This window comes from Mustela nivalis (assembly GCF_964662115.1).
Source record: "Mustela nivalis genome assembly, chromosome: 2".
Lineage (NCBI taxonomy): Eukaryota > Metazoa > Chordata > Mammalia > Carnivora > Mustelidae > Mustela > Mustela nivalis.
This window is the reverse complement of record NC_139021.1, coordinates 730,065-751,158: the sequence shown is the minus strand read 5'-3', so window position 1 is coordinate 751,158 and position 21,094 is coordinate 730,065. Positions and strand designations below refer to the sequence as shown.

At 60.2% G+C, this 21,094-nt stretch overlaps 1 protein-coding gene across 1 annotated transcript; it reads left to right on the top strand.

Moving 5' to 3' along the window:
• The first annotated feature begins 397 nt into the window (after window positions 1-397).
• Window positions 398-21,046, top strand: SPATC1 (spermatogenesis and centriole associated 1). Its single transcript, XM_082720515.1, has 5 exons — window positions 398-1,443; window positions 12,265-12,849; window positions 12,955-13,494; window positions 13,625-13,764; window positions 19,677-21,046. The coding sequence occupies exons 1-5, from the start codon at window positions 1,233-1,235 to the stop codon at window positions 20,004-20,006; spliced, it is 1,806 nt and encodes a 601-aa protein (XP_082576641.1). The 5' UTR covers window positions 398-1,232; the 3' UTR covers window positions 20,007-21,046.
• Window positions 21,047-21,094: the final 48 nt, after the last annotated feature.

The following is a 21,094-nucleotide window of genomic DNA, read 5'->3' as shown; positions in this document are numbered from 1 at the left end:
GGGAGCCCAACTGGGAGGCCACGCTGGGTGTTCCAGGCGACCAGAAGGCCATGGGAGGCGTGTTTTCCCACGCGGGACGAGGGCCTGTAAACAGCAGAGAGGGGTGAAGGGCTGCGGGCCGGCCCCCAGGGCCCAGGTGACTCTGCCAGGATTAGGGTCTAGGGCCTCGGTGGAGGGTGGGGGCGGCCCCATTGTGAGGTCCCAGCGGAATGCTGCAGACCCGTCCGCACCGCACCTGTCAGGAGCGCACCCTTGACCTCGACCTGGGTCTCACTGTCCTCTCTGAGCCCAGGGGTGACGCCTGGGACTCTGCCTCACTGGACTGCCAAGGTCAGGCTTGCCGAGATCTGCACGTAGACCGCTCTTCACGAGGGGCGTGGCGCAGACACACAGGTCCGAGTTCTCAGACCCTGACAGTCTGACGAGGGGCACGTCGTGGGTGCTCTAAGGCCCACAGTCTGGAAAATTCAGGAAGTCAGAGAACAGGGGTGGGGGTGCAGAGGGCTGCCACGGGGTACTTGGACTAGGGGAGCCTGAGTCACCAGAACTGGCAAATCTAAGCTATAGGGAGCCATGCTGGGACAAGGGAGCCCCTGGACCAGCAGTTAAAGGCTTTGAGCACTAGGGTTGGAAGAAAGTCTGGCCACTGTCCAGGTATCCAAGGTAGAATGTCCCCAGGAGAAGGCTGACAGGCTTAACCCAGGCATGCCCGACCTCCCAAGAAAGGGCCTCTTGGCCAGGAAGGTGGGCGATGAGCTTTCTTTCTAGATTTCTGCACTGGTCACCTATCCTGCCATGCACTTGGGCCTGCTGCTGGCTGCTGGGGCGGTGCCCAACCCCCAGGCTCACAGCAGCCCTGGCAGCTCCGGGCACAGTGGGCAGGGGGAGTGCCGTGGGGATGGCATGGCCGCAGGGGAGGCTGGAGACAGAGGTGAGCTTGCTGGGCTGCAGGAAGCTGGACAGAGCAGGCGCCGGCAGGGCGAAGGTGGCCCGACAGAGAAAGGGTCCGTGCATTCCAGCTAGGGAGGGCCAGGGCACAGCCCGGAGGCATGGAGAGCAGGGGCTAGGAGGAGGCACAGCCTCTGACCTCACAATACCCAGAGCCCACTGGGCCCGCCTTGTAACTTGCAAAGTCCGGCGGCCTCCTCCAACCCGGGCACGGCCCGGGGCCCTGGGCAGCCTCCAGGCGCGGCGCCCTCCCTCGGGCGCCACCTGTCCCGCCGCCCCGGGGCATGTCTCTACTCACCAATTATGAGGGGCTTCGGCACCAGATCGAGAGGCTGGTGAGGGAGAACCAGGAGCTCAAGAAGCTGGTGCAGCTCATTCGGGAGAACCACGAGCTCAAGACGGCCATCAAGACCCAAGCAGGCGGCCTGGCCATCAGCGGGTTCAGCTCGGGGCTCGGCGAGGCAGCGACCAGCCCCCCTCAACGCCGGGGAAACTGTAAGACGGCGAGGGGGCGGGCGGGGTCTCGGGAAGCCCCGGAGAGAGGGCACAGACAGTGGCACGGGGCTGGGACAGCGGGCCCTAGAAGGGGAGGGAGGGCACGCACGCAGGGCCACGGGATGGAAGTGCCACCCACCCCAGTGGTCCGTGGTCAGAGCCCCGCCACTCCTCGCCCCTCCGCCGGACTTCCAAGCAGCCCCAAAGACTGTGAGTGTCCCAGCTCTGGAATCCAAATGTGCTACCCGAGCGGGCCCACTACGCCACCCCGGTCGACCTCCCTCGACCTCCACCCTCCCCCGCAGCACCCCCATTCCTCTGTGCCCGGGGGTGGCCCGGAGGCAAATGACAGCCCAAGTCCAGGGGCCAGGGTCAGAGTCCAGGACAGGAGCTGAGGTCTGGGAGCCATGAGTATGTGACTGAGCCCTGGGACCGCAGAACCTCTCCCGGCAGGGGGCGAGGGTGACAGGGAAGAGGCAGAGGAGCCACGGGGTGTGGGTGGGGACCGAGCCAGGACGGCTCCCAGGGAACGCGGAGCGGCTGGGGGCTGTGATAGGAACAGGGGCTGCAGGAAGGGCGGAAGCCGGGGCTGAAGATAACAGAGGGACACTCTGGCAGTGGCCACCGCCCAGGGTGCGGCCGTAGGGGTCGGCGGCTGACAGCGCATCAGCGAAGGGGACACAGGATGCTGAACCGGTGACAGAGCCCTGCAGCTGTGACACCACATGCTCCCCTCCCTGCAGCAACCCCCCTGTGCCCTCTGTTCCTGTCCCTGGCCCCTGTGGCCCCCGGCACGCCTGGAACCACCCTTGTTCCCTGAGAGGAGGCCTCGGCTTTTCTCTGCCCACGAGGCCTCTGGAGCCCAGTGGTGGACCCCGACACTCAGTGGTAGTGGTTCTAGCAAGGTCACGGGCGGCTTTCCAAGTGCCGCATCCTCTACACCTCTGCACGGACTTCGGGACTGACAATCCCCCTCCTTCTGCGTCCTGAGAGCGCCAGCGTTGACCCCGCATCCCCTCAAGGCCCAGCGCTCCCAGGCTGGCCCAGGCCTGCCCTCCCCCCCGCTGCCCGCCCGCCACTCTCGCCCGCCACACCAGAGGTGCAGCTCCCTTCACGCCCCGGCCACCCTGCACTCAGCTCAGTCCCAACCACAGTGTTTCTGACCAAGACCTGGCCTCTCCAATGGGATGCTAGACCCCGTCGGGTATGCGCTCCTGCCCCGACAGTCCAGCTTCTGGCTCGGAGCCCCTTCCCCTTCCCCTCGAAGCCTCGGACCCCTTCCCGTCGGCTTCCCTGCAATGATAGCACCGCAGGCAAAGTAAAGACCAGGGGAGGAGCAAAATATAAGAAACCCCAAAGTTTAAGAAAAAAGTAAGCCTAGAGCTTGATTCTTTTTTTTTTTTAAGATTTTATTTATTTATTTGACAGACAGAGATCACAAGCAGGCAGAGAGGCAGGCAGAGAGAGAGGAGGAAGCAGGCTCCCCACTGCGCAGAGAGCCCGACGCGGAGCTCGATCCCAGGACCCCGGGATCACAGCCCCAGCAGAAAGCAGAGGCCTTTACCCACGGAGCCCCCCAGGCACCCCTAGAGCTTGATTCTTAAAAGAACCCTTGGACCACCTCCTGAAGGTCCTGGCTTAGGGGGTTAGGAGGGCGAGCCCCATGCGACAGGAGGGCCCTCCAGGACTAGTGGCAGCTCACGCAAAGGGCAGGGCCAGGGGCCTGCGCAAATGTGAAACCAGAGCATGGTTAAAGCCCAGGCTGCGCGAGTGTGCGTGTGTGCCCGTGAGTGTGCGTGTGTGCTTGTGAGTGTGTCTACCTGCAAGTGAGTGTGTGTGCCCATGAGAGTGTGTGTGTCTGTACCACGAGTGGGCGTGAGCGTGCGTGCCCGCGTGTGAGTGTGAGTGTGTGTGCCCCGTATGAGGGTCTGTGTGGTCGCGCCTGTGCGCGCGGGGCTGGCAGGGCCGTGAAGGTGATCGCGTAGCAGGGTCAGCAGAGGTCAGATGAGTAAGGACAGTGGGGACCAGGCTCCTGGACGCAGCAGTGCCCTGCAGCTCCTGGCAGAGTGGCTGCGTCTGTGCTTCGGCCACGGTGGGAAAGGGACCCGAAGAGCTCTTGCCGGAGGGTGAGGCAGGGAGCCGGGGAGCTCTTGCCGTCATCCGGGTGTGAGGCGGGGGGGACAAGGAGCGGCAAGAAATCAACTTGAGTCATTCAAGAAAACAAAGAGCTTGGACATGAAGGATGAAGAGGGGGTTCCAGCAGAGGTGGTCACGTCACGGGGGCTGGGACCCCCTGAGATGCAGGTCTCCATCCGCTTGCCTGGCCAGGGAGCGCCCCGCCGTGGCCTCATGGGAATTTCATTCTGCCTGCTCCCCTGCCCACTCCTTGTGACTTGCCTTCCTCCTGGAATGGGGTTCTTTTTTTTTTTTAATATTTTTAAAATTTATTTATTTGACAGAGATCACAAGTAGGCAGAGAGGCAGGCAGAGAGAGAGGAGAAAGCAGTCTCCCTGCCGAGCAGAGAGCCCGATGCAGGGCTCGATCCCAGGACCCTGAGACCACAACCTGAGCCAAAGGCAGAGGCTTTAATCCACTGAGCCACCCAGGTGCCCCATGGAATGGGGTTCTTGATCTGCGCTTGTGAACGCAACCCCCAGTTCCTCTTCCTGGGATCCCCTGTGCTCTGTGTCCTCCAAAACCCAGGGGTTCCTAGCTCTGCCCTCCCCCACCCCCCGCAGAAGGTCCGCAGAAGCAAACACAGCCTGGGCTGGTGGGTACCCCTGAGCAGCACGGGACCGCCCGGCTGGGAACGCGTGAGACACCTTCAGGAGCAACCACAAATCTGACTCTCTGGGAGATGGCAGGGCCAGAGGGAGACGGTTCAAGAGAACTGATCGCTGAAGCCCCAGCAGGGGTGAGGCCAGCTGGAAGGGGCAGCAGAGCCGGCCCAGGAGAGATGCATGGAGCGGAAACCTCAACGTGCAACGTCTCGGAGGCACAGCTTCGAGGGGACAGAGCATCAGCAGAGTAACAGGTGGGGGGAGGTCAGGCAAGACACGTGCTAAAGACATGGGGGGCCTCTGAGGACCCGGTGGGAATGAGCCTGCTTAGACTTGAACCCCAGTACAGACACAAGAGGCCCACACCGTGCGGGCAAGAGCGAGGCGGCCGGAGGGAATGGGAGCAGAGGGGCCTGGCCGCGGGCAGGCAGTGGCTGGACAAGTTTCGCAGCCAAGCTGAGAGAGAGAGAGAGAGAGAGAGACAAGGCAGAGACGCAGAGACGGGAGTTTGTTACCCGGAGGCGGGAAGAAGCCAGAACAGCACAGGAAGGTGCCGAAGAGAATGGGGCACTTCCCAGAGGGGAGGAGGACAGCTCATCCCCTGCCCTGGACGGGACGAGGGCAGGAGGCCGAGAAAGCTCCAGAACCATGGCTTCGATTTTCCTTGTAAAAATGGCATTGTCTGCAAGCCAAGATGAGGAAGGTCTGAAATAGAGTGAGCACGACGGAAGAACTGAGGGGGAGCCTGGTCCCTCTGTCTGGCTGCGTAGGGAGCTCCGGGGCTGGGGGCATCTGTGGATCCTAAAGGCAGCGGCCCCAACCTGCCCCAGGAGCACTTGCTGGGGACAGGGGCGGGGGAAACCGAGCTGCTGATGGGGAGAGAAGCAGCATTCCGGCATGCCGGTGTGCACAGCTTGGCATGTCGTTCTGAGCAGGGCAGCGTGGGTCATCGGAGCAGGGGGTCAGACACTGCAGCTGTGGGCTCGGGATCGCAGGCAACAGACAGAGGCTGAGCGGTTCAGGCCTTGGCCCCAGTGAAGAGCCAGGACGGGTTGAGGATGGCCTCCTGCTCCCACCCTCCCCCCTGGGGTGAGCCGGCCTGGATGGGAAGTCGGGGCAGAGGGAATGAGGCCCCGCCACTGCTAAGGAGACTAGAACAGGGGCGGCTCCTGCCCCACTGGTCGGGCGCGGATCCACACAGACGTTTTAAGGCCCAGACAGGCCATAGGGCCGGGAAAGGCTGTGGGGCGGGGCTGGGGGCCGGGGAAGGGCTCTCTTGCTCTTCCTACCTGGACCCTCCCCCCACTCCCCGTCCACCTATGGCCGCCCCCGCCCCCACGGCCTGCTGCCCCGCCGTCCTCTCTCGGGGATGCAGGCTGCTGGAAGCTTCCGGAGGCAGGGAGCGGCCTAGTTCGGGTGTCCAGAAGGGCCCCGCCAAACCAGGGGCTGCCTTCCCTCTCAGGGCCTTCTCCCACCGCCCGCCACCCCTCACCCCAGGACCCCTCCGTCCTCCCTAAGAGCCCAGCCAGCCCCCCGAAACCCTGCTCACACTCCCTCAGGACCAGGGTCCCCAGGAGCGGACGCTCAGCATCCCAGACCGTCCTCCCAGGACCTCTCGCCCCTCGGGACCCGCCAGCCTGTCATCAGGGCCTGTCATCAGCCCCCTCGCTCTTTCCCCCTTCCCGCCGCCTCAGCCCCCTTGGAACCGTCCGAGCACCGTGTTAGGGCCCCTGCGCTCGCCGGCCGCCCGTCTGCGGGCCCAGCCGCCCTCTCCGTTCTCCCGCGTCGAAAGTCTCAGCCCCGGCTCCGGCCCCGCCCCCTCGCCAGCCCCGCCCCCGCCGCGGACTCCGGCACGCTGGGGGCGGGGTCCGAGGCTGGAGGGCCGGGGGCGGTGGGCGGGGCGGGGCGGGGCCCGTGGAGGAGGGCTGCGGCGGCGGGCGGGGCCGGAGGCAGAGGGCGGGGTCGGAGGCGGGGTCGGCGGGCCGGGGGCGGGGCCGAGGGGGAGGACAGCGGCGGTGGGCGGGGTCGGAGGCCCGAGGGTTGACAGTGGGCGGGAGGCAGGTGTGCCGCGACCTTCCGCCCCTCCCCCGCCGCCACCCAGTCCGCCCGCCCCGAACCCGCGACCCCAGTGGGGCGGCGGCGCGGAGCTCGGGCTTCCGCTGGGAGGAGCGGGTGGGGGGCGTCAGACGGCGTCTAACTTGGATCGTCCCAGGTAACACACTTCCTGGACCCTACATAAGTCTTACGTGTGAAACAGATGAAACGCGGTGAATCTAAACCTCTCCTTAGGGTTCTAACAGCGCACCCAAACCTGGGACGGGTTCGCCCCACAAATCTAAATCTATTAAATACAATTTGCGAAGGGGTGCAGGGGGCTGGTGGGTGGCCCAGGGGTGGAGCACGTGACTGGTCTGGAGGTTGTGAGCTTACGCTGCCTGTTGGATGTAGAGATTAAAAACAAAATCTTAAAAAAAAAAAAAATCCCTCAGGACCTGGGTGGCTCAGTTGGTTGGACGTCTGCCTCCGGCTCGGGTCATGATCCCCCAGTCCCCCAGTCCTGGGACGGAGCCGCATCGAGCTCTCTGCTCCAGGAAGCCTGCCCCTCCCGCTCCTGCTCTCCCGCTCTCTCAAATAAATAAAATCTTTAAAAAAAAAAAAAATCCATCAGGAGCCTCTGAGTGGCTCAGTCAGTCACCCTCAGACTCTTGGTTTCTGCTAAGGTGTGGTCTCTGGTGGTGGGATCTGCGTGGCGCTCTGCTCAGGGACCAGTGCCCTGGAGAGTCTTTCCCTAGGCCCCTCCCTGCATGGGTGCGTGGTCCGCTCTCTGTGGATTTTTAAAAATCAACCAATTAAATAGAAATTATAAGAAGAGTAAACATCACAGGTACATTTTGCCTTAGAGTACAAAGATGTGGGACGGAAACATCTAGTGGTTTTTTTTTTTTTTTTTAAGATTCTATTTATTTATTTGACAGACAGAGATCACAAGTAGGCAGAGAGGCAGACGGGGGGAGCGGGGGGCTGAGCAGAGAGCCCGATGTGGGGTTCGCTCCCAGGACTCTGGGATCATGACCAGAGCTGAAGGTAGAGCCTTTAACCCACTGAGCCACCCAGGCACCCCAAATGTCTAGTTTTTATTTAGAGGCCAGTACTTGGCATACGGTGTCCTGTTAGGCTCAGGTGCACAGCGCACGTATTCCACACTTCCACACAACCCCTGTGCTCCTCACAACAGGTGCACCCCTTAACCCCCATCCCCTCCTGAGCCCATTCCCCACCCACCTGCCCTGTGTCACCAGCAGGGGGTTCTCTACCCTTAATAGTCTGCTTGTTGGTTTGCCTTTCTCTTTCTTTTTGCCTTTGCTCATTTGTTTTGTTTCTTAATTTCACCCATGAGTGAAATCAGATGGTGTTTGAGATGGAAATCTCTCAAACAGCAGCCAGTTGCGGACCCCTGGCTCACATCATGGCTTCAGTGTTACTGGTGCTCCCCAAACTCATCAGATATTTCTGCCAGGTGGCTCCTGGGATTCTCATTGGTGACCCCGATGGGTTGCAAACCCTATGAAGCCCGTGTCTGTGGCTGCAGCCACAACAGTCGTGGCCCTGAGCAGCGGACATCCGCTCCTCCGTGATCTGTGGATGCATTTAATCGGCCTCTGAACCATGAATGTTTTTCTTGCAAATCTAAATGCCTGTGACCCCAATGAATCATTTTTAAAATAACAACTTTATTGGGATGTAATTCACATACCATGCAATTCACCCATTTAAAGTGTGCGATTCAATAGTTGTTCATATACCCATGGGTTTGTACAAAGATCACCAAGATCTTAGAACATTTCCATTGTCCCAGAAGGAAACCCTTCAGCTATGATACTCCTACCACCTAACCCTCCACAACTCTCAGCAGCCATTCGTCTACTTTCTGTCTTTACAGATTTGCCTATTTCTTACACAGGAAATCATATATATGTGGCTTTTGGGTCTGGTTTCCTCCACCCTGCACAGTTCAAGGTTGCCCATGCTATAGAGTGAGTCAGGATTTCCAGTTCGTATTCGTTGTTTGCTGTTGTTTCATGGATGAATAATATTTCATTAATGGATAGGCCACATTTTGTTTATTCATTCAGCAGCCGAAGGACTCTAGGGTGGTTTCCTCTTTTGGGTCATTATGAGTAACACTGCTATAAACATCCATATAGGAGTTTTGGGGTGGATTTATGTTTCCATTTCTCATGGGGGTGTATCTAAGAGTAGAATTGCTGTGTCATATGGTGACTATATGTGTAACTGTTTGAGGAACTGTCAGGTTGTTTCTCAAGGTCGTTCTCTCTTGTTCATTCCCACCAGCAATGTGCAAGTGTTCCAATTTCTCCATATCCTTACCCATACTTGTTATCTGATTTTTTTGTAGCTATCCCAGTGAGTGTGAAGTGGTTCTGATTTGCCTTTCCCTGATGCATAATAAGGCTGAGCATCTTTTCTCTGTTAATTGGCCATTTGTATATCATCTTTGAGAATGCCTGTTCATGTCCTTTGCCCATTTTTAAGTTGGGAAACTAATTTTTTTATTATTGAGTTGTAAGAGTTCTTGAAGGATTCTGTTTAGATGTCTCGTACCTACTGTGTGACTCGTGAACGCCTTCTCCCATTCCATGGGTTGCCTTTTTACTTCCTTGATGGTGTCCTTTGAGACACAGAAGCTTTTACATTTGATGTAAAATGTATTTCATTTGTTGCTCACAGTTTTGGGGCCACATCTAAGAATACATGGCCAAATCCAGGGTCATGAAAATTTTCCCCAATGTTTTCTTCTAAGAATTTTACAGTTTTAGTTCTTACATGTAGGCCTTTGATCCATTCAACTTTTGTGTATGTTGTGAGGCAAGTGTCCAACTTCATTCTTTTACACATGGATTCCAGTAGTCCCCTCACCATTTTTTGAAAAGATTATTCTTTCCTTCATTGAATTCTCTTGGCCCCCTTGTTGAAAATCAGACCACAGATACATGGGTTTATTTCTGGGCTCCCTATATTATTCCATAGACCTATATGTTGCTCACTATGCCAGGGCCACATAATCTCGATTGCTGTAGCTTTGCAGTAAATTCTGAAATCTGAAACTGAGTCCTTGAACTTCCTCCTTCCTTCCTTCCTTCCTTCCTTGCTCTCTTCTCTCTCTGTCTCTTTTTTTTCTTAGGTAGTATAAGGGGAGAAGTGCAGGGTGACTAAGTGGCACCTGTAACAATGACTTCTTGCTTTTAAAATGTGCCTTTGGCCATTCTGGGTCCCTTGCAATTTGTTGTGAATTTGGGGATCGACTTGTCAGTCCCTACAAAGAAGTCAGTCTGGATTCTGACAGATTGCACTGACTCTGCCGGTGAACTTGGGGAGTATTATTGTCCATGGGATTCTCTCCCATTTACTTAGATCTTTAATTCCTTTCAAAAATGTTTGCAGTTTTCTTGGGGAACCTGGTTGGATCAGTTGATTAAGCATCTGCCTTCTGCTCGGGTCATGGTCTCTGGGTACTGGGATGGAGCGCTATGTCCAGGTCCCTGCTCCGCTGGGTGGCCGCCTCTCCCCATGCCCTCCACTCATCTTGTGCTGTCTCTCTCTCAAATAAAAAAAATCTTAAAAAAAAATTAAGTTTCAAGACATCTTGCCACACATTCTATAGGGTGTCTCACGGACATAGATTTAAGCAAGAAGCTTGGAGACTTCCGAAGGAATGTAAGGATGTTTCTGGGAGTCTTAAGGAGGGTAGATTTAGCCATGTGTGCTAAGGACCACTGGAATGTCTGTTTTGGGAGGGGGAAATCAATAATAAAGATTTATGTAGTCAACATCACTCATCTTCAGGGAAATACAAATCAGAACCACACTGAGATACCGCCTCACACCAGTCAGAAGGGCTAAAGTCAACAACACAGTAAACAACAGGTGTTGGCGAGGATGCAGGGAAAGGGGAGCCCCCTACACTGTTGGTGGGAACGCGAGCTGGTGCGGCCGCTCTGGAAAACAGCATGGAGGGTCCTCAGAAAGTTTAAAATAGAGCTACCCCACAACCCAGCAATCGCACTACTGGGTATTTATCCAAAGAATACAAAAACACACATTCGAAGAAATGCATGTCCCCCAGGCTTGTAACAGCATTATCTACGATGGCAAAGATATGGAAGCAGCCCACGTGTCCGTGGACAGGTAAACGGATGAAGATGTCTCTCTCTCTCTCTCTCTCTCTCACACACACACACACAGTGGAATATTACTCAGGCATAAAAAAACGACATCTTGCCATTTGCAACAATGTGATGGAACTGTAGAGAGTATTATGCTGAGCAAAATAAGTCAGAGAAAGACAAATACCATATGATTTCACTCATTTGTGGAATTTAAGAAACAAACAAGCAAATGGAAAAAGAAGGAAAGAAAGAAAGAGAAAGGCAAACCGAAAGGAAACACAATCCGAACTTGAGAACACACTGGGGGTCGCCGGGGCGGGGGACAGTTGGTGGGGATTAGGGCATGCACCTGTCCTGACGAGCTCCAGGTGATGCCTACAAGTGTCGAATCACTACAGCGAGCCCTGAAACTCATCATGCGGTCCGTGTTAAGGACGCTGGAATTAACATTTAAAACTTAATAAAAAAGATTTGTGTAGTAGAATTATTTGTCATGGGGAAAATTGGAATCAATTTGATTGCTCAAGGGTTGGAAGAGACTCAAGAAAGAGAGGCGCCTGCGGGACCCCGGGCCACCACCCTGAGCGAGGGTCTCAGAGAGAAGGGTTGTGCTGGAGGCAGTCCAGGAGGAAGACAGGGAGGACAGGAGGACAGGGAGGTACGAGGTTCTGCAGCTAAGAAGGGAGTTTACTTTTTTTTTTTTTTTTTTACGATTTTACTCATTTATTCGACAGAGAGAGACAGCACAAGCAGGCAGAGAGACAGGCAGAGAGAGGGGGAAGCAGGCTCCGCACTGAGCAGAGAGCCTGATGTGGGGCTCGATCCCAGGACCCAGAGATCCTGACCCGAGCCGAAGGCAGATGCTTACTCACTGAGCCACCCAGACGCCCCGGATTTTACATTTTTAATGGTTAAAACAAAATCAAAAGAATGCTATTGCCGGACATGCCAAAAGTCCACGAAATTCAGACATCAGTATCTTTGAATCGAGTTTTGTTGCCACAGATCCACGTTTGTCTCCGCATTGTCTGCAGCCTCTTTGCCAGTCCCTGGCCCAGCCGAGTGTCAGCACAGAGACCGAGGGGCCGGCAAAACCCGGAATATTTACCACCAGCCCTTGATAGGAAAGGTTCTCGACCCCTGATCTAGAAAGTCTTCAAGGCAACACGGAGCTCTGTACTGCGACCACCCGCTGGGGAGGGGAAGACCGCGTTTCTAATCGTGGCTCCGTTCCCTGTTCTCTACCCTGAGCTAATGGCTCTTGGTAGCAGTTTTCAGTTAAAACCTTCCCTGTGCCCTCCCCCGAGCTTCTGCGCCCCCAGGGGCCTTCTCCCCCACAACAGAGGTCATTCAAGGGCACTGACCTCAGGACCCCAAGGAAACGGCCTCTCTGGGCTCTCCGCCTACACAGGGACTGAAGCGTAAGGGCCCCAAAGGCCCAGCACCCGGGAGGTGAGGCCGTCCCCACAGCAGCAGTGGACAGGAGGCCGGGACCCACTGCTCCCTGCCGGGGATGGACGGGGCAGCAGGGCAGCCCCGGGGGACCAGCCACCAGGAGACCGCGGGCAGCTGGGGAAGGGCCCTCTGGCTTGGTGGCAGGTGGGTGTTCAGAGAAGTGGGCCCGGAGGAGCAAGACTCCTTCATAAGATGTGGACAAAGGGCCGGACCCACATGGGGGATCTGCCGAGGCGCCCCACAGACCGCCCCCAAAGGGAAAGGACCATCCTCTGGGCCGCCTGGGAGAAGAGGCTCAGTTGGTCTGCTCCGCAGAGGGAGACAGCACCTGGGCCCAGGCCCCTTCCTCGAAGAGCCCGCCTGGGGTGGGTCTCAGTGTTTTCTCTGTGTCCCCCAGGTGTGTTCCTGCCCCCGTCCCCGGCAGCAGCAAACGAGCCTCTCCTGGATGAAGTGGGGATCATGACTCTGGCACCCCTGGCCGACATGCTAAACAGCCCGCAGCCCGGCGCCACGGCTCGCCCAGCCGCCAACCCCCTGACCGGCCCCCTCAGCCCCCTGCTGCCTGGCCCGGGCTCTCTGCCACAGAGCAGCACGCTCACCAGCCTCCTAACCGGCCCCATGGCGGTGTCCCCGGGGGGCACGCTGACCAGCTCCCTGGGCCTGCCCTCAACTGGCCCCCTGACTCCGAGCAGCCACCTGACCGGCCCCATGGCGGTGTCCCCGGGGGGCCCGCTGACCAGCTCCCTGGGCCTGCCCTCAACTGGCCCCCTGACTCCGAGCAGTGCCCTGATGGCCCCAATGACAGGCGCAGTGGCCGTCTCTCTGAGCAGCCCCCTCCTCACCTCCGCAGCCGCCCCTCTAGGTGTCTCTCAGAACCTTCTGGCCAACCCCATGGGCAATCTGGTGCTGTCAGATCCGCTCCGGGGGTACCCTTCCGGACCCCATCCCTCGGCTGGAGCAGGGCCTGTCACCACCCCGAAAGGTAACTGGCTCGGGGAGGGACCACAGCTCCCCTCCCCACGGCCAGGCCAGTCCTTGGTCCTGCTCTGATCCTCCTTCTCTCCTTTCTGCCCCACCACGTCACTAGTCCCAATCTCCACTGAGCATCCCCAGCCGACCCAGGACCTGGAGCCCTTCAGCATGACGTTTGTGGGTTCACCCATCCAGGCCTCCACCCCTATCGGGACCAGGGGCACACCTGACCCCATGACCACCTTCTCGTACAGCAGCTCAGAAGCCCAGCCCCAGCCCAGTGCCCCTCAGGGACAAGCGGCTCCTGCATCTGTCCCCACTACCCCAACCGCCTCTCCGACTGCCGCAGTCCTTGTCCCTACCCCTACTCCCGCCCCCCAACCCACCACCAACTACACTCCCTCGAGCACCACCCACATTGTCCAGTGCCCCCCTCAGTCTCCCACCCGGGGACACCACCCTCCCGCCCAGCCCTTGCCCACACCCCACTCCCCTCCACGAAATCCCCACTCCCCGCCCCGAACCTCGTCCTCCCCGGCCACAGTCAGCGACGCCCGGGGTCCACGTGGCATGGAGACATCTCGGAAAAGCATCCTAGAGCTGGAACGGAAGATGGCCCATCGAAAGGCCAGCAAGTTCCCGGACAGCCCCCGAGGTCAGTGACACAAGTTCAGCATGAGGGGGGTGGTCTCCCCTGATGCCTGATGCCCTTATAGACCTCCCTGGCACTAGCCTGGGCTGCTGACCATGGCCACTGACCAGTCCTTCTCCCCTTGCTGTCCCAGAGTCAAAGCAGCTAGCCTGGGAGAGGCTGGTGGGGGAGATCGCCTTCCAGCTGGACCGCAGAATCCTGTCCAGCATCTTCCCGGAGCGCGTGCGGCTCTACGGCTTCACTGTCTCCAACATTCCAGAGAAGATCATCCAGGTGTGTGGCTCCCACCTCCCACTCAGAGGACCTGCCCCCTCACCTGTCAGGGATGGGGTGCATGCTGGCCTTGGAGGAGCTGCTGGGGGGCCCTAGACTCTAACCTGGGCAAGACATCAGAATCCCAGGCCCCCCTGGAATGGAGGAAGCCTGGCATTCAGTCCGAGTGGCCTGAGGCTGTCCAGGGCATCTGGTGTCAGGAACCTGTGGCCTTGGCCTCGTGGCCTCCCCAGAGGATAGGGCAGAGGACGGTCCTGACCACGGTTGGGACAGCCCTCTCCTCCTTCGCCCCTGCGATGGCCTCCAGATGGCCAGCCCTCACACCCAGGGGCTCTCCCCAGACTAGCCGAACTGACGCTTTCCCCGCCCCACTGGTAGCCTCAAGGGTCGCTATGGTGGCAGAGGGGAGGCAGGTCCCGCAACCTGTGGGCAGCTGGGGGCCTCAGGCCATGCTCATTCCAGTATATTCTTAGCGTGCCGTCACTGAGGCCGTTCCTTCCATGGAGGGACACGAACCACAACGCTTTCCAAAGGTGCTTGGGCACGTCTGCCTTGCCACCCCGCGCGGGCGCTTGCCAAGGCAGTGGGACAGGAAGTAGTCATGGGATGCTGTGCTTGGCTGGATGCCCAGAAGTGCGTCCCAGAAGGAGGGACAGTGCGCCCCTCCCCTGCTAGCGCGCCAGCTCTGGGTGGGACCCCGGGCCAGGATGGGAAGGAGGGCCATTCCGGCTTTCTTTGGAGCCGCCTTCTCTCCGGCGTCTTTATCTCTAGACTACAGACCTGGCGTGTAGCCCGTGGGAACAGTGGCCCCCCGGCTGCTGGTGCGCGGTCCCCGCTGGCTGTGAGGGAGCCTGTTTGTATTCAGGTTTGAGCTTCCCTCTTCCTTGACTCAGCGTGTCCTGGGGTTGGCTTTTTCGTTTTCACGTGGTCAGAACTATCTCCTTCCCTCGGCAATGACCGGGGCTGCGGGGGGCCACACACTTGGCACCCAGGCTCCTGAGAGCGGCCCCACCGGAGCCCACCTGCAAAGAGGCTGTGGGCGCTGGGCAGATGCCGCCTGGCTCGGGGCCGGGCAGACGCCGCCTGGCTCGCCCTCCGAAGAGCCCACAGCAGGCTGAACGCGTCTGGTTCCACCTGAGGAGCCTAGAGATCTGCCTGATCTCACGGCCACCCATCCCGCCTGCTAGGCTGGCCCACTGCGGGCTCCTACCAGCACCCAGTTCCACTTTGCCCGGATTTCTGTTTCCCTTCCTCCGAACATCTTGTGTTTCTGCACGTTGGACCCGGCGTTGGTTGTTGCTAGAATCCCTCGATTCTATCCAGACCCACGAAACCTGCTGTCCTGGAAACCTGCTGTCCCACTAAACCCGAGCTCCAGTCCTGGCTCGCTGGCTTTGTGGACACTGTGTAGTTGGCCGCCGACAAGCTCTAACAGAGCCTCATCACTGAACGGGGACTTGTGGACTATTTCCTCTGACCCTGGCCATCTGCTTTAAGGTTCAGTGGCCTATGCCATCTTTTAAGCTCAACTAAAAGTTGTCCCAATGCCCAGACCTGTCACCTCTTCTGCCCAGCTGCAAAGGCCTTCTGCTGGGGGCGTGGCTCTCAGCCTTCCTTTCGGGTCCCAGTCCTAGCAGACCAGGAGCCCAGCCGCACCCGTGGGAGGGTACCTCGTGGCGTACCCCCCCACCCAGGGCCCGGGGCCCCTGGTGCTCTCTGGGGCCCCATTCGCTGGCCTGCACACATGGTTTTGGTTTTTGCGCAATGGTTTGTTTCCAGGTGCCAAACCGTTGGTCTGGTTCTCACGGCCTGTGTATCATGTTGGCCCTTCTGTGCACAGTCATATCGTGCACTACTTAAAGGAAGCTGCCGATGGGACAACCTCATCATACTTCCCACTAGGTAGGAACACACGCTTCCTGTCTGCGTGATGCGTGCTGTGCGGCCAGACTTCTCACCTTCTCAAGTCCCAGGTCTTGGTTGCAGGGAACAGAAGCCACACGAGCTGATGTAACCAGGGGCTTTGCTGTCAGTGTTTAGGTGAGAACCCGAAACTGGGCACAGATGTTGGTACCGGGTCCCAGCTGCCGCCTCTCCCCAAACCCGAGCGCACCTCGCCCCTGGGCCTCCGCTTCACCACTGCCCCACCCCCCGGGGGCAGAAGCACAAGCGCTTTGGAAAGAGGCACCGCGAAGCCCGACGACGCCCTCAGCACCTGCCACGTCATGTGGGCAAGTTCTCCCTCGTCCTCATTTACGGAGAGCTCCGGGCGGGCCCTCCGAGCCTTGAAGAAATTGGTTTCTTTCTAAGAATGTATTTTCTCTTTCATTGAAAAGATCGCATGAGTTTTCCCTCCCGGTTCCCGCATCTCGAGGTGCGGGGAAGGCATCCCGGTGGTGAACGCACGTCCCGGGACGGCGTTCGCGGCGGCTCAGGACACGCCCGGGCGCCGGGACGCAAACGCAGCGAATTCCCCGCCGGACCCTGCGGTCCAAGTCCCGGCAGGTCGGGGTCGGGGCCTCCCGGACTCGGCCGGGGGCGGGGCCCGCAGCCGCAGCCTCACCCGGTTGGCTCGAGGGTAATGACGTCAGGCCTGGCGGCGCGAGCGCGGTCCCCCAGCCACCCGGCGCTTCCCCCTTCCAGGGAAAGGCACAGTCCCGCCCCTTTGCCCCGTCTGGTCTTGCTGACCGTCCCTCCTGAGCCTTAGGAGTCCGTCGGTCCGTCCGTGCGTCCGCGTGGCCTGCGTCTCTCTCGGGCTGAGCGCTCACGCGGTCCCACTTCACGGCTCTCGCTGGTAAATACCCTCGGGGCGGAGAAGCGCCCTCCAGTCCGGCAGATACGCCAGTTTGCCACCAGCGGAGCGTCGGGAGCCAAAGCCGGGCGGACCCTGGCGGAGGGAGAGGGCGCGGAGGTTTGCGCGCGGCCGCGGAGAGGCGGGCCCCCCCCCCCGCAGCGTCGCCCCCCCCCGCCCGCCTCCCGCGGCCTCGCCCCAGGTGGGCGGCTGTGCAGGTAGGTGCGCGTAGTCGCCAGCTGCGGCGCTGCCCTCCCGAACGGCGTCCGTCGGTGCGCGCCTCCCGTCTCCATCATCCGACGGCCCTTCCGCCGCCTCGGTAGTGCGGCTGTCTGAGCGCTTGCCCTCTGCTCCGAGGACGACGGCTGAACCACACGACTCCGTTACACTTGCTGCCACCTCCCTGTCCCTGAGCACGTGGCCAGTGTCGGAATGGAGGACTGGGTGGTGCGCCCCGGGGCTCCGTCCCTCCGAGGTGCGTGCGTGTTTGGTCACACCTGTTCCCTCCTCCACCGCTGATCCAACACCAGGTCCCCCGCTGATCCTCCTCTAAGGATGATCCCCATGGACACATCTGCACCTACACTTCACTACCCCGGGCCAACCTGCGGCACCTTCCTGCCCCACAGCTGCCCTTCCCCTCCATCTAGTCACTCCCACTATGGGGCCTTCAGCGCCTACCAAGTTCATGCCAAGCAGACCGTCTCTGCCCTCGGGGAGCTCACCGGCGCCTGGGAGGCCTTCGATAAGTAACAAAAGACATTTATGCTAGAGGTTGGGGGGGGGGGTGATTCACGCTGTGAGGGTGTGAGAGCGCCGGGCTGGGTTGGCTTGGCTGTGTGCCCCCCTCCCCCGCACTCCCCCGTACTCTGGCTCCTACATCCTGGGAGAGCCTCTCTCTCCTCTATTCCTTTGAAACACAATTCTGCTCAACGCGAGAGCCCACTGATGTGTCCTGCGGAACTGGGGGCCCCTTGCGGTGGGGCAGAGCAGCCCAGATGCTGTGCTCATCACCCCTAGAGACATTTCCTTTCATCTTCAAAATAGCTGCCAGGCAGTCTGGTTTCCCTCATGTCATAGCAGGGAAACGGAGGCTCAGCCCCAGTACGGTGACAGAAGCAGCCACTGAAACTGGCTCTCCCGCGTGGGCCCCTTGCTCCGTGCCCCGCCTCCCGGCACCGTCCATGCTGTGCTCACTGTTCCTTGTCCCGGAGGTTCCTTTGCCCCGGTTGTCCTCATCCTTCAGTCACCAGCCCTGCCGTCCCCTCCTCGCAGCGCATCCCTCCCCAGGCTCCCCAAGGCAGCCTCTTCCTGCTCGGTCTTTTCATCACTATAAACCCAGAGGGCTTTGCTTGCACGGGAATCCCATCACCAGCGGCAGTGCCCCACGCAGGGGACGGCTGAGAATATCTGTGAGATGGATGGACAGAACCCTCACCCTCTCTTGTGCTTCTGTCCATCTCCTTATACGGTCAGCATGATCTTTTAGAACCACAATGCCAATGGACCAGAAATCTCTGACCCATTAGGACAGAGCCTTCAGCCACACTCTGCTCAGCCCTGCCTGCTTCTCAGTGCCCGGAAGGTGTGGCAGGGACCCATGCCCACGGCTCCCTGGCTTCCGTGGGGTGCCTTCCTGCTCTTCTCACTCACTCCTCTCCCCTGTCCCCCCGCCGTCAAGGGGCCACCTCTTTGGGGCAGCTCTGGCCTTGTCTGTGTGAATGCACCCGCACTCCTCCCCTCTGTCCCGTGCTCTGGCGGGGTGGGTGCGGTGGGCCCCCTGCCAACTTCAGCTCCGGTCTGGAGCTCCAAGCCCCCAGTGCAGCACCCAGGGAGCGCTCAGCCACAGCCCCAGGGTGAGTAGAAGATGGGTCCTGACATCCCCAGGGGGCCGAGGCTTAAAGCTGTGCGCCCCCCCACCCCGCTCTGGGGCATTCAGCATGAAGAGTCACGTGCTCGCTCAGTTTGGCCGAGCTCTTGCCGTCACCGACACGGGGCACGGGAACAGGCAAAGGGAGGAGAAGGCTTAGCAGCCTAGAGGAGCCTCGAGTCCAGGAGCCAGGCTGGTTCTGCTGCTAAGTGTGCACCCAAAGTCCAAGCACGGGGCTCTGGGTGCGTCTGCTAGAGGTCAGGGGTTGCTTTAGCTGAGCCCAGCCGCCGTCCGAGTGCTCTGTTCACATGACCAGAGGGGAGGGCAGAGGATTTTCCTGGAGGGGGTGAGGACCCAGCTGGCACTCAGGACCCAGCCTGGTGTGCATCCAGGGAAAGGCTGGAAGGTGGGGCAGCGGCCAGTGCGGGGGGGCTCAGGCAGGGAGAGACCCCCTCCAGCTACTTCAGACCTGTCATTCCCGGGGTCTGGGCACGGCCACGCCTGTGATAGCTACATCATTTGCAAGACTCGGTGCAAATGAAAACAGGGCTCCTTGTTCAAAAATTATAAAGAACTTCAAGATGGCCACAGCAGAGCACTGGCTGGGTGTGGGTCCTCCTGAGCAGGGGCCCCGAGTCAGTGTGCACGTCACGTGCCCAAGAGGCCATGGCGGGAGTGGAGAGGAGGCGCTGACTTCCCGCTTCCTGGTGAGCTGCTGCGGGACAGGACGCAGTCACGGCCTGGTTGGGGGGCACAGGGGCCCCTCCTTGCTGCCAGTGCCCAGGAGGGGTCGCAGAGGGGCAGCAGGCCCCCTGGTGCCGACAAGGAGGGTGCTTGGCTCGGGGCCTGGGCGGTCAGTTCCGCATGAGGGCAGGACAGGGCCTCACTGAAGGAGGGGTACAGGTGCTGGGTGCTGGGGAGGCAGCGCGGGGCGACAGAGAAGCGACCTGGAGAGGCTGGGGAGGTCTCAGGGCAGGGAGCCAGCGGGGTGCCTGGGAAAGGCCCCCAGGGGTGTGGGCCAGCCGGGACCCCTTCTCTTTCCTACACCTCCAGGCTCCCAGCTGAGCTCTCGGTGGGCTGCTCATAGCCTCAGCTCCAGAGTCCCTGCTGGTGGGGGGAGCAGGCCACGGGGAGGGAGTCTGGGGAACTCTCCCCTGCAGCTCAAGACCCTCCAGAGCCTCTCCCCGGACCTCCAGGCCCCCTTCCCCCAGCAGCCCCCGCACCCACACCTGATGGCCGCTGTCCCCTCAGGCCTCCTTGAACCCCAGCGACCACAAGCTGGACGAGGAGCTGTGCCAGACCCTCACACAGCGGTACGTGGGCATCATGAACCGGCTCCAGAGCCTGGGCTACAACGGGCGGGTGCACCCGGCGCTGACGGAGCAGCTGGTGAACGCGTACGGCATCCTGCGCGAGAGGCCGGAGCTGGCGGCCTCGGAGGGCGGCTCCTACAGCATGGACTTCCTGCAGCGCGTGCTGGTGGAGACCGTGCACCCCAGCATGCTCAGCGACGCGCTGCTGCTGCTCTCCTGCCTCAGCCAGCTGGCGCACGACGACGGCAAGCCCATGTTCATCTGGTGACACGGGCCCGCACCCACCCGGGTTCACTACGCCCCGCACCCTCGTGCAAAGCCATTAAAGCTTCCCACGGACGCTAGAACTCGGGGGCTGCCGCTCCTCGGGGGTGGCTGGTCAGCACCTCACTCCCCGGCACCCCTTCGATCCTGCCTGCTCTGGGGCTCCATGCCCAGCCCGGGGGCTCTTGCGTGGCAGCTGTTAGACTAAGGGGGGGCGTGTTCAAAGGTCCCAAGGCTTCCCTCACCTGGCAGGGGAGGGGGAGGATGGGGGGGGGACTTGGAGGGGAAGAGCAGGAAGCGCTGGGCCAGGAGCACTGTGCTGCGCGGGGTACTGAAGCCTGGTGCAGAGTCAAAGGCAGAAGCGGGGAGGAGACAGGACGTGGGTGTGGGAATCCTGCCCTCTGCACTAGCTGGAGGAGGGGAGTGGGAGAGGCGGCAGGGAGAGCTTTGGACCTTCCTTGAGGGCAAGAGGGTGTTAGATGGCGGGGAGGGAACCAGGAGAAAGTAGCCCAACCCCGAGCCCCGGGTCAGCCCAGGGAGATGTGGCCAGTTCCGCAGGCCCAGGGAGAGGAGGCTGGCTCCACAGGGCTCGTGGGGGGGTGGTGCTGAGCAGGAGAGGGCGGCGTGGAGCATGGGCAGAATGGGAAAGGGGGCGGGGGGGCTGCAAGACAGGACAGCTGTGGACAGATGGGGAAGGGCCTGTGGGCAGTGCTGGAGACCAAGCAGTGCAGACAGGCTGCTGGTCCTTGCCAGGGTGTGTGTGAGAGATGCGGAAAGGGCGGTGGGGTGGGGAGAGGGGGGCAGCCTGCAGAGCAGCCTCTGGCCCAGAAGAGGAACTTGAGAGGACGGGCCTGAGGAAGGGGAGGGCCTGGGCTGTGAAGGGAGGACGAGGGTGGGCTGAAGCGGTGGGAACGCGGACCCCGGCAGAGGTGGCTCCTGCGGCATCCATGTGTGCCCGCCAGAGGACTCCAAGGGGCCAAGGGACTCAGCGAGGAATGCAGGAAGAAGAGAGTCATGGAGTGCACCCAGGAGCCCCCTGCCTCTCTGCCCTCCTCTCTGAATCCAGCCAGACCCCCAGGACAGGCAGGGAAG

What these genes read in the sequence shown, in the direction of transcription:
- SPATC1 (XM_082720515.1), top strand. Translation starts at nt 1,233, where the DNA reads ATGTCTCTACTCACCAATTATGAGGGGCTTCGGCACCAGATCGAGAGG. An exon ending in GCCTGTCACCACCCCGAAAG is followed by an intron (nt 12,850 to 12,954) that starts GTAACTGGCTCG and finishes CCACGTCACTAG; the next exon opens with TCCCAATCTCCACTGAGCAT. An exon ending in GTTCCCGGACAGCCCCCGAG is followed by an intron (nt 13,495 to 13,624) that starts GTCAGTGACACA and finishes TTGCTGTCCCAG; the next exon opens with AGTCAAAGCAGCTAGCCTGG.